Source organism: Brassica napus, chromosome C4 (genome assembly GCF_020379485.1).
Source record: "Brassica napus cultivar Da-Ae chromosome C4, Da-Ae, whole genome shotgun sequence".
Taxonomy (NCBI): Eukaryota; Viridiplantae; Streptophyta; class Magnoliopsida; order Brassicales; family Brassicaceae; genus Brassica; species Brassica napus.
In genome coordinates, this window is record NC_063447.1 from 10,913,721 (window position 1) to 10,930,592 (window position 16,872).

The 16,872-nt window shown below is 32.0% G+C and overlaps 1 protein-coding gene and 2 long non-coding RNA genes across 11 annotated transcripts; 2 read left to right on the forward strand and 1 right to left on the reverse strand.

Moving 5' to 3' along the window:
- Window positions 1-418: 418 nt before the first annotated feature.
- LOC106396445 lies at window positions 419-2,816 on the forward strand. 9 transcript variants are annotated; one of them, XR_001279485.3, is made up of 8 exons: window positions 419-969; window positions 1,040-1,118; window positions 1,240-1,505; window positions 1,574-1,660; window positions 1,764-1,853; window positions 1,941-1,979; window positions 2,055-2,173; window positions 2,591-2,816. It is a non-coding gene; the product is annotated as an uncharacterized LOC106396445 (long non-coding RNA). The 9 variants fall into 9 exon arrangements; XR_002657457.2 differs by having other exon boundaries at window positions 419-937; XR_002657458.2 differs by having other exon boundaries at window positions 422-1,118; window positions 1,240-1,320; window positions 1,405-1,490.
- A 6,006-nt stretch (window positions 2,817-8,822) lies between these two features.
- On the reverse strand, window positions 8,823-9,910 carry LOC106397635. Its single transcript, XR_001279775.3, has 2 exons — window positions 9,588-9,910; window positions 8,823-9,347 (listed from the first exon to the last, which is right to left on the reverse strand). It is a non-coding gene; the product is annotated as an uncharacterized LOC106397635 (long non-coding RNA).
- Window positions 9,911-10,187: 277 nt separating this feature from the next.
- LOC106395821 lies at window positions 10,188-12,122 on the forward strand. Its single transcript, XM_013836168.3, has 7 exons — window positions 10,188-10,412; window positions 10,508-10,594; window positions 10,680-10,871; window positions 11,032-11,190; window positions 11,268-11,321; window positions 11,404-11,535; window positions 11,659-12,122. The coding sequence occupies exons 1-7, from the start codon at window positions 10,305-10,307 to the stop codon at window positions 12,058-12,060; spliced, it is 1,134 nt and encodes a 377-aa protein (XP_013691622.1). The 5' UTR covers window positions 10,188-10,304; the 3' UTR covers window positions 12,061-12,122.
- Window positions 12,123-16,872: the final 4,750 nt, after the last annotated feature.

Sequence of the window (16,872 nt, forward strand, 5' to 3'; positions counted from 1 at the left end):
TTAAATATATAATAAAAACATTTCTTATATGTTATATTTTGAATTTTTCGAAACGTCTATATATTATTAGAAATTTGAAGATTTTCACTCTGAAAATTTTGTGATCAATAGATTATTTTTTTTGTTATAATAAGTTACAAATGATCATAAAATATAACGCATATGAATTTTTTTTAATAAATATTCAAACTAAATAATATATATATATATATATAAATACTAATGATTTAAAGCAACAAGATTAGCTGATCAATTTAGTCGTCCAGTTGAAATCTTTCAAAAGTATGTGAAAGACTAAAGTCAAAGTAAATATGGATTTAGAATAGTAGTTATATTTTACTAACCGAAATACCAAAAAAAAAACCGAACCGAACCGAAACCAACCCGATATCCGGATTGAACACCTCTAATCCAAATGAAGCCAAACTATTGTTTCATTCTCCAAAATATAATAAAAATAATAACTTAATCGTCTTATCCTAGTTATTATTTTAAAAGGGATATTAATTGTAAAAGCGTTGTTTACCAAAGAAAGTGGAACACCGTTTGTTGCCGATCGGCCCTCTCCGATCTGATTCGATATTCTTTCTGGTAGGCTTTCTCCGAGACCTTTTGCTTTCTTCGTGAGAAGGTTTGTTGTGTCCATCTCAAATTGTTCCCGTCGAAACCGAAACCTTTCCTGGTCTAGTCTAATTGGTTGATCGCTTCAAACCCCTAATTTCAGTGGCCTTATGCAAATACACACCCAGCCATGCCCTGTATTAAACTTCGTTTAGCTTTTGGATCCCTGTCTGTCTGATTAGGACTCGTTTTTTACTAAGAAAAAAAAAAAAAAAAGGAGAGGATGGGGGCCTCCGAAGAAGAAGAGAATAGCACATTGTTTCCCATTTTCACTCTGTTGGTCAAGTTGACCCGTGCTGTCTCCAAGAAACAAAGGGTGTGACCGCTCTGGCAAATATAAGAGATCCCGTAAATTTAATTCCACTCATCTCAATATTGATACTCTCCTCTTAACTTGTTGATATTTTCTCCGCCGCAGATCTCTAACTTGTCTACTTGTGCTACTATGGGTCGTCATGATTTTCTTAATTTATTACACTAAGAACATGAGCCGTGAGGTTAATATCTCAAGACCCTGATTGGTTTACTTACCTTCTTGATACTCGTTAATTTTGTAACACACAAAATATCCACTTTCTTATTTTGTAACAGACTCAAGTTTTTTTTTGACCTATCTAGTATACTTGGCTTGGAACGTGGAGTTTCAGATTCCGACATTTATAGAAGAAGGGCTGTCCATTCAATACCATCCTCATCCAGGTCCAAATGCTTTCTTCTCTTCTCGTTGATACTTCCTCCCTTTTTTTTTTTTAATTATTATTACGGCTGCACCTCACCTCACAGTTTTAGGCCAACAAATATTTTGTGGAGTCCATCTCTAAAGCATACCAGGCTTTGACTGACCCAGTATCCCGTGAAAACTTTGAAAGGTATGGGTCATCCAGGTATGTCGCATTTTCCTTCGTCTTGGTCACGCCTATCGAAACTAAAGTATTGTTGTAATGTTATATAGGGCTTTCAAATGGGCATTGCTCTTCCTCAATTTCTCCTTGACATAGATGGAGCATCCGGTGGCATATTATTGCTCTGGATTGTCGGTGTAAGGAACTATGTCATATTATTATCTTCGTTGGCCCCAAGGTATATTATTAACTCATACACATATTCTTTGTATGAAATGTTCGAAAATCTTCATTGTTCAGCAAAGGCGGCTTGTGAGCTAAGTTTGGACCCCAAGAACATGAAGCAAGAGCAAGCTAAAGTCTTGGAAGCAGCATCCTGCCATAGTGAAGGTGATCGATCTCTTATATTAAGCATCTGTAACAACACTAACTATTTTTGATTTAACTGAAATACTCACTTTTCATTTTTGTGTACAGACGGAGCTGTTGATACAGGCCCAACACTAGTCCTAAATGGTTTGTGTGGGAGTTTTGTCTTTATTTCTGGTCTGTCTATATGAGAAGTTGTCTGATAATTTATTCTTTTAACAGGCAGGACATTCTAGGGCAATATTCTATGGTGAATCTCGAGCTCTTTAACATTGTGGAAGAGGTGAAGAAAGTCTCCAAGGCCTTTGTTGTGCTTCTAGTCAATGCTGAGAATGCTCAAAGTATGTTCCTTTCTTAATGGATGCTTTGCTTCCAATCATTATTCATGAAACCCCTAGGTTGCAGATCGGTGCTTTATATGGTATTATAGGCGGACGTATAGACCCATTTTAGAACACTGATTCAAATTATTGAGTATTGAATATGATGAAATGGTTTTGTGTGATGTTCAGTTTTACCGGTTATGTTATATTAGGTGCTGGTGAAATGCTTTATAGATTACTAAAAAAAAATTAAGAGTAAATGATAATATAGGGGCAGTGTTGTAATATAGGAAGGTACTTCTTAATATAAGTAGTCATCTCTCGAGACTCTTACTTCTTAGTTCTTGCATTTTTTGTTTTTTGACAAAAGGTTACTTCTTGCATCTTTTTCCCTTTCTTTCTTGCTTAGTAATTGACGGATGCTTTGCATTGCAGGTTGGGATCGGGTGAAAAAATCTTGCTTTACAGGAAGGTTAGTTGTTCTATGTATAACTTTCTGTTTTATTAAAAATGATCATTTTTCTTGGACTTGTATTATCGTGTTATTTAAATTATTTTTAGTTTCTAAACAAATTCTTGTTTTTTGAATTGTATAGTGTTCGTTAAAAGACCAATTTTTTTGGATTGGTTTGATGGAAATAAGTGATTATTGACAAACTAACAGATTAGATGTGTAGATCAGTCTAGTTTTAACACCATACATTAAACCTATTTACTTTTCACAGTATCAAAACCCAAAGGATATCATTAAAAGAAATTTTGATTTATATAAATATGTTTCGGCAGATTCCATGATACATAGTGGTTAAGATTATCCTAATTTTTTTATTTTTAAACACTTTGTATTATATATGAGAACGTATATACCAGACATACAGAACAATCACAAAGAGAGAAACATTAAAGGAGGATCAAATTGAATCATACACGAGTTGCAAGGCTTAACGCTGTAAGTAGAGATGTCTTAACCAACGGGGATGACCAGCAGCGATGTAAGATTGGAAATGATTCTCTTTAATGACACTTTCAGCAATAAGAGATGCTCCTTTGATGTCGCAGCGTTTCAGAAACTGAACCCGCCAATCCAAAAAAATACTGAAGATGAGTACCTATTGTTTTAGAGTAGAACTTTAGAGAAGGCACAGAAGGTTTTGTCACAGCATAGTAATATTATCCTAATTTTATACACATATTTTAAGGAGTTTAGACATTCAAAAACCATATTATAATATATTTTTAAACATAGTAAGAATTACCTTCCTACAACAATAAAATCTTACAAGTATTTTCGTAAATATGTTCTAAGATTAAAAATAAGTAAAAATATGCTATATTTTAGTTGATAGAATATTTTTGTTGGGGTATCAAATTTTAGTAGTATATTCTTTATAATGTAGTTCAAAACATCAATTTTTTTCTCTAAATCGTTTTTTGGATCACTCACCCTACAGATTTTTTTTTTGAATTGTTTGTAAATATATTTTTTAATTTATGAATTTTTGATAGTATATTTGTATAATTTGGATATATTAGAATAATTAGTATATGTGTAAAGTAATATTCTAAAGATGAAACTTGGTGAAACAATATATACAAATAACTTTTTATTGTAAACTTTTACATCTGAAATTTGTATATATCGTTTTAAGAATTCAGATAGTATTACTGGTTACATAATTCATAGTATTAGCATAGACTTCTACGTGAAAGGATTTCACAGAAATGTAAGTATAATTGGTATCTATTATGTTTTACAAATGAATTTTAGTGTTTCTATATAAGCGTATGCATAAGCCACATATACGAAGGAAAATAATACTTTACTAGGTTAAGATCCGCGTCTTGCACGGGATAAACATTATATATATAAATTATTTTATATTTTATATGTTTATAACATATTCTGAAATAATAAATATATATTGAATAAAAAAAGTCATTATCTACTATTTATATAATTAAATTGGTGCGAACATATAAATACATTTTATAAATCGAAAAAATATTTTTTCTATTTGATATGATATATAATTAAATTTAAATGATAGTAACATATATATGGTATATTTTAATATTAATATTTATTAGATGATTTTTTTTGCTCATATATTTTTTTTATCATTTGTATCTGTTATAGCAAAAAATTTAAATTAGTGATAACAAAATTTTCATTGTGGTATTAATGGTTAAGTAATTTATAATATTTTAAAAAGTTAAGTTGTCAATATTTTTTCAAATTTTTTATCAAAAAAATGTTCAAAGTAAATTTCAAAATTAAGATATTTATGTATTTTATATGGCATATAGTTTAATTTAAAATGATACATATATTTATATATCTTTTATTTTTGATACTTATTAAATGAGACTTTCAACTTATATTATTTTTTTAATTATTTGTATCATGTCATAACAAAAGTTTTAAATCATAGATCACAAAATTTGAATGTGAAACTTTTAAAAGTTTTAGTAATTTATACTCGTTTTGAAAAATTCAAAATATAATATATAAATATTTTTTTAATTTTTATTATATGGTTACTATGATTGTTTAATTTATTTTAATAGCTTAAAATTAAACAAATATAATTATAATACACACTTATTTTTATCAAATCTTTATTATTCAAAATCATTAATTGTCATATATACTTTAGCCACATTAGGCAATTCCGTAATCTTATTTAAGGAAATAATGAAACACATTAATAATGTATTTATTGTGGTTTAATAAAAAGCTTATTATATATTTAGATGGACCAACATATTTCTCTAAGGATTCTAAGAATCATTCTAGTGATGACACGTGGCTACAAAAAAATGTTGCAATGCTTCTCAAAAAATATATATGGGATATAACCCACAATATCTTGGACAAATGATTCAAAAGGTTTATAATGTGCGTAGGTATTTATAATTTTTAAATGTTTTAAATGATAAGGTATGTCCATGAATTTAGGGTTTAATATAAATGAGATGAATATGTTCAAATTTAAATGACAACTTTTATATAGTAGATAAAAAATAAGGTTCTAAATTAATAGATTAGATAGACTTCATTTTTTGATCTTTAAATTAACAAAATTAGTTGGCAAAAAAAAATTAACAAAATTCAACCATGATTCTATACAATTTCTGTCGAACCGTTAATTTCTCGGGGTTTAGATATAGTTTTGGTAAGTTATTATGCATGTTAAATATAATCAATTATTATTATTTTATGTAAGTTAAAAATTATACATATATATGCATATATTAATTGTCATTTTAATCTCATCAGGTCTTATCCTAGTTAACAATAATAAATTTTTTTTTGTCAATGTTAATAATAATAATAGATAACATTTTATTTTCATTGTTTCTAAAAACTTTTAATTTATATAAATCTTAAATATTTTATTTATTTATTAAAAACTTATATAAATCAAGTCTATATTATGTAAAATAAATATAAACTTTGTATCTTATATTTTTATGGATAAATTTTATTTAGTTTGAGAAAACATTATAACAAACGAAATTTTTTAAAAATAATTATAATCATCTGTCGTATTATTTTTAAAGGAGAAGCTAAAAACAAATGAGGCGCAGACAAATTTTATGAAGTTAGTTACTCGGACCAGTTTTCTATTATTATTATGGGCCGTATGAACTATAGTTTGTTTTGAAGTCCAAATTAAATCATTTGTCGTAATTTTAAAGGAGAAACTAATAACAAATGAGAAAGTCTTTTATAAAGTTAGTTACTAGGACCAGTTTTTTATTATTATCATGAGCCGTATGAACTATAGTTTGTGTTGAAGTCCAAATTAAATCACCTGTCATACTTTTAAAGGAGAAGCTAAAAACAAATGAGGCACAATCAAATTTTATAAAATTAGTTACTAGGACCAGTTTTTTATTATTATAAATTAGATAGGAAATGTAATTATAATAGGAAATAAAGCTAAACCAAACTAAACCATGAATAATTTTCTTCGTCTAACTTTTTTTTTTTTTTAGATGGAGGGTACTAATACTTCACCTAGAGTTTCAGGAGGCATCAACGCAGAAGGCTGGGCAATCATAGGAAGTGTGATCACCGTGATCGTCCTGATTGTCATCTGGCGGGTTATAGTCTACGGATGCAAGAAGCGCTGGGAGATATCTCCGCGAGTCGTCCCCGTCGCTGAAGTAGAAATGAATTAGTTGATATTTTATATATTTTGAAATTACATTTTTATATTTATGTTTAGATATCAAATTAGACATGAAATCTTTAGTATTTAGTAAATTGTTAGAACACTTGTTAACAACACAAAGAGATATGAAAATATGTTTAAGTATTATTTGCATTATTTTATTAATATTTCATTATCAATTAATTTTAAAAATAAATTAAAATAAATTATTTATATAAATTAATTTTATAAACTTATATTGTTTATCCATTTTAAGCCATGTGTTAAATATGTTTTACATGATTTAAATATGTGCTAAATATGATTTACACGTTTTAGAGGTTTTATTTGACACATAGTAATATTTAACATTCTAGTTATCTAAACTCATTTCAAAACGAATTTTTTACATTCCAAGACACTTTATGAGTTTTTATTAGAGTTTATGACACATCCCACTACTAGAGTACTTTGTTGTTGTTGTTTCACAACCTTACTCCTCTTACTAAAGCAAACCAATTCGTGTTTTATTGTCTTGCTCAGTTAACTCTTTTATTTTTGAAGTATTTAAATTTCAAAACCAAAGAAATTCCAAAACACTTTGTAAATTAATTTGACCCACAAATTTCGTTTTTGACCAAAAGATTGTAGGGGAAATTACATCTTTATCACTTTCATGTTACCACTTTTCATTTTTACCATCACTAAAAACATATTTTCAAAAATACATTATTCGCTAAGTGACAAAAGACTATTATGCCCTTCTTATTTATATATATAATAAATAAATATTTACATAAATAAAAAATCTAAAAAATAAAAATAGTTTTTTTTAATTATACAATTTCCACATTCAAACCCTAAACACTAAAACTCAACTCTAAACCCTAAACTCAACTCTAAATCCTAAACCATCAATCATAAACCCTATTTTTTTTGGAAATACGAACCCTAAATCATCAATCATAAACCCTAATTTTTTTTGAAATACGAACCCTAAACCATCAATCCTAAACCCTATTTTTTTTTGAAATATGAACCCTAAACCCTGAAACATTAACTCTAAACCCTAAACCCCGAAACATCAACTCTAAACCCTAAACCCTAAACATCAACTCTAAACCCCAAACTTCAACTCTAAACCATAAACCATCAACACTAAACCCTAAACTATCAACCCTAAACCCTAAAAAGTAAACTCTACACCCTAAAGCCTAAAAAATTAACCCTAAACCCTAAAACAACAACTCTAAACCATAAACCCTAAACCTTCAACTCTAAACCCAAAACATAAACCCTAAAACCCTGAAACATCAACTATAAACCCTAAACCCCAAAACATCAACTCTAAACCCTAAACCATCAACTTTAAACCCTAAACTACAACTCTAAACCCTAAACCCTAAAATATCAACTCTAAACTCTAAACCCTAAACCTTCAATTCTAAAGCCTAAACGTAAACCCTAAACCCTAAAACCCTAGAGTTGATGTTTTAGGGTTTAGATTTGAAGGTTTAGGGTTTTAGAATTTAAGGTTTACGTTTAGGGTTTAGAATTGATGTTTTAGGGTTTAGATTTGAAGGTTTAAGGTTTTAGGGTTTAGGGTTCGAATTTCAGAAAAATATAGGGGTTAGGGTTTACGTTTAGAGTTTAGAGTTTATGTTTTAGGGTTTAGATTTGAAGGTTTAGAGTTTAGAGTTGATGTTTCGGGGTTTAGGGTTTAAAGTTGATGTTTCGGGGTTTAGGGTTTAGAGTTGATGTTTTAAGTTTCGATTTAAGGTTTAGGGTTTACATTTGATGTTTTAAGGTTTAGATTTGAAGGTTTCATAGTTTAGGGTTTAGAATTGGTGATTTAGGGTTTATAGTTGATGTTTTATGTTTAGATTAGTTAAACTTATGTTTTTTTTTGTCAAAGTTAATTCAATGGCTATAAATGTTTTTTATCATTCATTAAAAATGAGAGTAAAATTGATTAGTGTAAACATGAAAATTGGTACTTTTTTTTTTTTTTTTTTTGACGTCAAACGGCCATTCTATTACTCAAGCTTGAGGTGGTCTGGATAACCAGACCGGAATAGAACAACCAATGAAAAGTAACTCCCTACGAAAGTTTCTAGCAGTCTTAGCTAAAAAATCAGATAGCTGATTGCGCACTCTTGGCACATGGTTGATTTTGAAGTCCGGAAAACAAATCTTCAACGTCTTTATCTTCTCCAGTTCTGTCGCAAAGCTTGGCCACTCCTGGGGTCATTTAACATTGCAATCAGCTCCTTGCAGTCTGTTCCAAAGCTCTGGCACGGCGAGTGTTGAAGCATATTCTCCATCGCCCATCGCAGCGCTTCTACCTCCGAATGCAACGCTGATTCACATCGAGTGAAGTTCCGTGTTCCCATAAGTTGTATGTTCTCCCTACTATCCATCCAGACCCATCCACATCCACTAAAGCGTTTAGAAGCTTTCCAGGATCCGTCTAATAGACAGATATTACCCAAACTTAAAACTTGGAATTTGAAAATGGTATTTTTGGCAATTATCATAGTTAAATAAATATTCCTTACATAGACATGTTCTGATAAATAAATAAAATCTGTAAATGGGTATCATTATCATAGTTAGTATTCTTGGGACACCGAAAACCAAATTGCAAATAATAAACTCATTGCAAAATATAACAGATAAACTTGGTGATGAAATTTGGTATTGTTATCCTTGTGGCCATAGTGGAGCCTGCATAGAACCCATGGCGAAGAGGCTCTTTATCAGGACAGTCTTCAATGTGCAGCAATACCATCTACATACATTTACACCATTGTTATGTTACACACAACATCACAATCACAAGCTTGTTCTTTGAGGTTGCAGAATAAAACCAAGTTCATATCACCAGCTCTCCTCCCAATCTTTTGAGTAAGAAACACCAACGAGTCAATGGTGCCTTTTGGCTCTGGTGGATCACGTCCAATCTCTGCAAACCCTTCTCTTATCCTTGGTATATCAAACCCTCAATATATTGTGACCGGCCCATACCCTTCCTACATATAGATACAAACCACTAACACATCAACACAACTGAACAAAAATAGAGACAAGCAGAGACAGTACCATCTCCTTTGTGGACACAGAAACCCAAAAAGAACAAAACTTTTGTATCAACAAGCAATTCAACAACACAGATAAGAAAGAAAGTACAAACCATTCAAACATGGATCAACACAACTAAACATAAAGAAGAAAACTTTATCAACAACACAGAGAAGAAATAAATTTCAAACCATGGAGAATCTCGTAGACGTCGTCAGCGATATCTGCAAAACCACGTTTCAATTGCTCTACATGTTTCACTTGATTGTTGTCTAAGCAAAAAGACTTTAACTGAACCAGATTGCAGCGTGATGCAGGGAGAGAGAGATGAGCTGCTGCTGCTGGTAGTGGTAACGAGCGACGGTGTCAAAAGGAGTGTGGTGGTGAGGCTTCATTCGACGGTGGCTAGAGATCAAATCTGAGAATTTGAGGAAGCTAAGCGGATTGAATCTGAGATTACTCTGATTTCTCCGTATGGGGAAAGAAAGCAAAAGAAAATAAAAAACTAAACTATTTTGTGTATAAAGTCTGGTCAAAGATTAACTTTAAATTATTTTGACTAAAATTATAGATTTTTTTACGTTTACGATAGCATTTAAGATGTCAAATTGATTCAATTTATAAAGGAATTTATTACATTGATTCCGGTAATATTTCTGGGTCATTATTACTCTAACAAGAATCAGTAAAGGAATTTCTAAAAAGATACGATACGATACGATACGAAAATTAAAGTTGACATGCTTCTAAGAATGTAATTTCATTTTGAATAACCGCTAATTGATTCCACATTTAATACTTCGTAACGTTTCAAGATATTAGACTGACCTTCACCGATCACCAGTCAGTGATAATATGTGTATATAAATTATAGAGTGTTTTCAATTTTGAGACACAAAACAAATAAAATGTCAGCTAGAATTAGGATGGTGCTTTTTGTGAATCTGTTATCTCTTCTGTTTTCAACAGCTATACTTCATTCCAATCAAAGTACACTGCCTCTCAGATCATTCAAGGTTAGCTTAAAACACAACTCTGAGATCCACCGTTTCTTCTATTATTTAGAATGTCATGTAACATATAACCCCTTTTTTTTTTTTGTCCTTGACAGATAAGTGAAAACGTAACATATGATTGCATAGATATTTACAAGCAACCAGGGCTCGAGCATCCTTTTCTAAAAACCCACAAAATTCAGGTGCATCGCCTCAGAATTCCATCTGCTGCGTTTTTTACTTGTATTAGTATGATAAATATTGATTATACAATTTTTATTTGAAAAGTTGAAATCATCAATTTCAAGACATGAGTTAAAGATGCAAACTGGCAAAAATGAAACATCTGACAAAAGGAAAATAGAATGTCCAAATGGAACTGTTCCTATATTGAGAAATACAAAAGAATATGTCACAAATTCGCAAGTGTTTGCTGAGGAACATTTTCATCCGTTATCAGCCGATAGCCCTGGAACGCATGTAAGCACTCATCTCAATTTTCTTAATACGATAGATTTAATATTTTTATGTAAATATATAATATATCTAGTATTAAATCATTAATGTTTGTGTTGCAAAAAAAAAATCATTAATGTTTTGCCCAAAAAGAGTTACTAATAATGTAACATGCTTTTGATAGATTGCTGGAGTAAGATCATCCATTGGCCCATTTCGGGGTGTACAAGCTTGGTTTAGTGCAAATGCGCTAAACGTGGGAAAGGATCAAGTCTCGTATGGTCAAATATATATAGGCAGTGGATCGGGAAACCAAGTCAATTATATCTCAGCGGGTTGGATTGTAGGTTTTATATTTTATAAGTACATTCCTTAATCCATTTGTTATGTAAATACAGTATTACAATTCCTTGTTGATAGATAAATCCAGGTCTATATGGCGACCAACGTGTTTGGGCATTTGGATTTTGGAAGGTATGTGGCTACAAACAAATTAGTGTTTGATGAAACCATTGATCAAATAGTAACAAGTATAGTATTAAATATTATTTAAAAGGGTAAGGATGGGAAAGGATGTTACAATACCGCATGTTCAGGGTTTGTTCAAGTATCAAAGGTGATTCCAATTGTCAGGCCCATTGATCTTAAGCCAGGGGTCCCTGGCTGGTTTCGATATTTCATTCATCAGGTTAATATTTATAATCAGTTTTATAAGAAAATTAGTGATTGATATATTTGACTATGAATCTCTAGACCCGTACATTTTTTTAACTGATATATGAATTTGTCTTGTCTCTTAATATTCGAAAAGGATATAAATACAGGAAACTGGTGGATGACACAACTTATGCAAAATATACCTGATGAAGATATTGGTTACTGGCCAAAAGAATTATTTAACCTTTTAGAAAATGGTGCAAATATGGTTGGAGTTGGTGGTGTGGTTCAGGCTTCACATTCTGGTTCAAGCCCTCCCATGGGTAATGGTAATTTTCCAAATGGAGGCCGTCTAGATTCAGGACTTTTTTCAAATATTGAAGTCTTGAATTCCAACTATGAGCAGCGTAAAATGAATTCTTTTCCTGTAGAGAATTTGTTAGATAGTGAGAAATGTTATGGGTTAAGAATTGGTAAGGTAAAACCATTCCATCGTAATCATCTAGGTTTTTTTTTCAATTATGGTGGTCCGGGAGGGAATTCATGTGGAGTATGACATTTGCCAACATATGTACTCTTTAAATCGGCATTTAATAAACGTATTATAAATTAGTAAAATGCAAACTATTTTATAGATGTACTATTCATGTTTCGCTTTGTTCTCAAGGTTGATGTCTCGCTAACTTGTAAATGCAGTTAACGTTCCATTGAATGTTAGAAACCATTGTAAAAAATAGCTAAATTAGTGTAGAATCCGAACAATTATAACAAATAAAAGCGTGGTTAAAATAAAATGCCGCAACATTTTAAATAATAATAATAAAATACTATTGCTACATAGCAATTTTTTAAAAAACATCAACAAAGGAAACATGCACTCTAAAGTTCTAAATATAATTTTGGCTTTTCTGGAAAACTGATCACCAAAATTTCAAATGCTTTTGAATCCTTTTCTCATCGCACAAGTTAACCAATATTACTTAATCTTTTTCTTTAGCTTATTTTTAGTATTAACATTTTGGTTATTTTACTATTTAAACTACTAAATTATCATTAGGTAGTCATTAGACCATTAACCATAACAATCAACATTCTCTGATTCTCTTCTTCGAGCATGTATTAAGCTTATCCAAAATGCTATAAAACTTCTGACATGTATCAGATATTTTCTATTCCGTAAGATTAAAATAAGAAGAATTTACAAATATGACTCAAAACTTGATTTTAAACCGATAAACAATATGATTGAATGCTGACACTGACTGGTTAGTCTTCCCAGTTTGTCAAAAATTAAGAAATTGTACTCTGTTTGTAAAGCTAAAGGAAAAGGAGGCTCCAAAAGAAAAAGAAAGGTGACGTTTGCAGTGACATATGACTATGTTTGTCTAAACTTACGTGAAGCCATCGTTTTTTGACTTTTCAAGACTCCATAAATTCAAGGTAACCTGAATCTAATCGTATACTTCTTACTCTTTTTAATTAGTACTATCCCTCTAATTAATTTTTATTTAACTTGGAATCTTTTAATTAGTAGTATATTGTTTTGAAGACATTTTATTAGTTTTAACAATATCACACTATTGATCGGTGACAAATTCTTAAAATCAAAATTTTGATTTTTACAGTGACAAGTTTCAGGATAGATAAGACCACTCTATAATAGAGGCTCTGTTCACTAGTCAATTTGTTCAAATTGTATGATCCTAAACCCTAATCTCTAAACCCTAAACCCTACCTTTTTTTGAAATACGAATTCTAAACCATCAATCTTAAACCCTATTTTTTTTTGAAATATGAACCCTAAACCCTGAAACATCAACTCTAAACTCTAAACCCTAAACTTCAACTCTAAACCCTAAACCATCGACACAAAACCCTAAACTATCAATCATAAACCCTAAAAAGTAAACTCTACACCCTAAAGCCTAAAAAATTAATCCTAACCCTAAAACAACAACTCTAAACCATAAACCCTAAACCTTCAACTCTAAACCCAAAACATAAACCCTAAAACCCTGAAACATCAACTATAAACCCTAAACCCCAAAACATCAACTCTAAACCCTAAACCATCAACTTTAAACCCTAAACCCTAAACTACAACTCTAAACCCTAAACCCTAAAATATCAACTCTAAACTCTAAACCCTAAACCTTCAATTCTAAACCCTAAACGTAAACCCTAAACCCTAAAACCCTAGAGTTGATGTTTTAGGGTTTAGATTTGAAGGTTTAGGGTTTTAGAATTTAGGGTTTACGTTTAGGGTTTAGAGTTGATGTTTTAGGGTTTAGATTTAAAGGTTTAGGGTTTAGGGTTCGAATTTCAGAAAAATATAGGGTTTAGGGTTTAGGGTTTACGTTTAGAGTTTAGAGTTTATGTTTTAGGGTTTAGATTTGAAGGTTTAGGGTTTAGAGTTGATGTTTCGGGGTTTAGGATTTAGAATTGATGTTTCAGGTTTTAGGGTTTAGAGTTGATGTTTTAAGTTTCGATTTAGGGTTTAGGGTTTACATTTGATGTTTTAGGGTTTAGATTTGAAGGTTTCATGGTTTAGGGTTTAGAGTTGATGATTTAGTGTTTATAGTTGATGTTTTATGTTTTATGTTTAGATTAGTTAAACTTATGTTTTTTTTTGTCAAAGTTAATTCAAGGGCTATAAATGTTTTTTATCCTTCACTAAAGATGAGAGTAAAATTGATTAGTGTAAACATGAAAAATGGTACTTTGAAAATGATATTTTTGACAATTTCCCAAGATTCTAAGTTTTTCGACCAAAATCAGGATGGCGAACCGTTTTAAGCAACATGAAAATCGGGATGCGCTTAATACCGTGTTCGCATGCGCATGATGACCAGTAAATGCTTGGCGGAGAAGAGCCATGGAGCTTTTATTGTAATTGGTTAAACTCATGAATCTAGGATGCGTGGAAACGGAAACGGATACGCGGAAATAAAACGTTTCGAAACGTGGAAATGTGATTTTTGATTTTTTTTGCTTTGAAAACGTTTTAGAAACGTCTATAAATAAATATATGATTTTATAATATTTGCATTTATTTTTATTATGTTTAGTATATGAATACAAATAAATAAATAGTCATTCTATTTAATCATACGAAAATAAAATAAGTCATCATTAAACATCAAAATCATATAAAATTTTTAAAATAACAAAAATCCAGTGCTTAAATATTAAATAGTTTAACTAAAATTAAAATCATAACAACAAGTCATAACCAATTGGAAAGTTCTAACGTTTCTAGAACAGAAACGCGAGTGAGATTTTTAAGAAACGATTTTCCAATGCGTTTCCGCGAGTTTCCGAGAGATTCCGATTCCGAAACGTTTCCGAAACGTGAAACGGACCTTCAATCAAGTTTTCATGCAACATAGTGAGGAATTATGAGAAAAATCGTTTTTTCCTTGTGTGTTGGCTTTAATCCAAATATATGCAATATGTGTAAGGTTTGGTGGTCGAGTGCTAGTAAATAAAAAAAAATTGCATAAAGAAAATCTGGGTCCGATTGGTAATGGCTGTAGTGATATCTTGCATATTCACATTGTTTTATCCATTTATTCATGTGCATTTTCATCATATAGATTAGGATTAAGCCATGTCTAGGTTGCATTTTGCATACATATGTCTCCATTAGGTATTGGAGTACCACATGGAGTTTCTGGAGACATTTGGGTACATTTGGAGCTCAAGGGAGGTGATTAGAGGTGATTAGAGTGATCATTGGACGAGCAATGCATGGGAGCGACCTACCGGAGCGACGCCATGAACTCGCTCGCCATCTACGCTTCGGAGCGACCTCCTAGAGCGACCTCACCGCAGCGACACCCAGAGGTCGCTCGGGTTGTGTCGATTTGAGAGCGACGAACAAGCCGGGAGCGACCTCCTAGAGCGACACCCTAAGGTCGCTCGCGTCTATGGTTTCTGAGCAAGCCGGGAGCGACGTCTTCGGAGCGACACAGCCAGGTCGCTCGCGAGGAAACGACCCGGGAGTGACCTCTCGCAGCGACGTGCCGAGGTCGCTCCACGTCTATTTGTTTGGCCGAATTCATGTTTTCTCAAGGGCCTTTTTGGTCATTTTATTATGCACGTTTTTATTTTCTAAACCTATGTTTTTTTACTCTGGAAGCCACCACCAGGCAGACCATCTTTTGGATCTACTGAGAAATACACAAAAACTCTCTTGAGAAGTTCATCTCTTGGATTTTGATTGTTATGTTCTTGTGTTCTTGTTGATTTCTTATCTATTTCTCTACATGATTAATCTGAAATCCAATATGGGTTTAAGAGGAATCATGGAGATTAGTGAGTAATCACCTTTTGAATTCATGGGTTAGGGAGATCAAGGGTGATTAGGTTAGTTCTAGGATGTTTTAGTGTAGATCATTCTTGTTCCTTGCTAGTAGAGTATTCATAATGCATCTTCTGAGTTGGCCACTCAAAAGTTGATCAATAGGCATTTCCCACCCAAAAGGTGTTTGATGAAATGCCTGAGACAACTCTCCTAGGCTTTTAGTATACTTTGCCAAAGACATTTGTTGTTAAAGATGCTAAGATAGCTAATAGACTTGTTCGTAATGATTGCTTTCATATTATTCAACCAAAGACATTTGATGTTTGAGATATGTTAGCAAATGAGCATTCATCTAGACATAGAGCTTGCTTAGAATTGTGTCTAGGCTTAAGGTTGATAGTTTGATTGATCATTTGCCATCCTTAGTTCGATACTTGATCACCCAAGGTCTAATCCCTATGCCCATGAGTTCTCTTTCCCTTAGTCAAGAAGTATCATTCTGTTATTGCTTTCTAGTTTTAGTCATAGCTTAAAACCCATCTAAATCATTGGTTGCACTTAGATTAAGTGAGTACTTGCATTCTCAGTGCTTTGATATCCCTCAGAACTGGTTCGACAATCACTATACTACAACATTTGTCTTAGGAGCCTTGAAAACTCCTAACATCAAATTGGCGCCGTTGCCAAATTCTGAGTAGATTTGAACATTGAGATTTAGTCACTTACTTGAGACTAAGTCATTTTTATTTTCTTTTGTTACTGATTCTTCTTCTTCACCTACCTTTAACTTTCAGGTGTATGAACTTGAGGAGCAGGGGTCCATCAAACCTAGTTCCAATAGTAGCAGACATCAGAGCTTTAGAGAGGGAGTGTGTTAGAGCTAGAAGAGAAGAAGAACAACAAGCCCACTTGCAGCGATTGGATATTGATATGGCAGATCCACCGCAAGGGGCAGAACACCAACCGCGGGCAGCTCGACCCATTGGCACTTACGACCGCCCCAACATACATGGTCACAGATTCGGAATCCGAGCACCAGCTGTGGCAGCCAACAACTTTGAG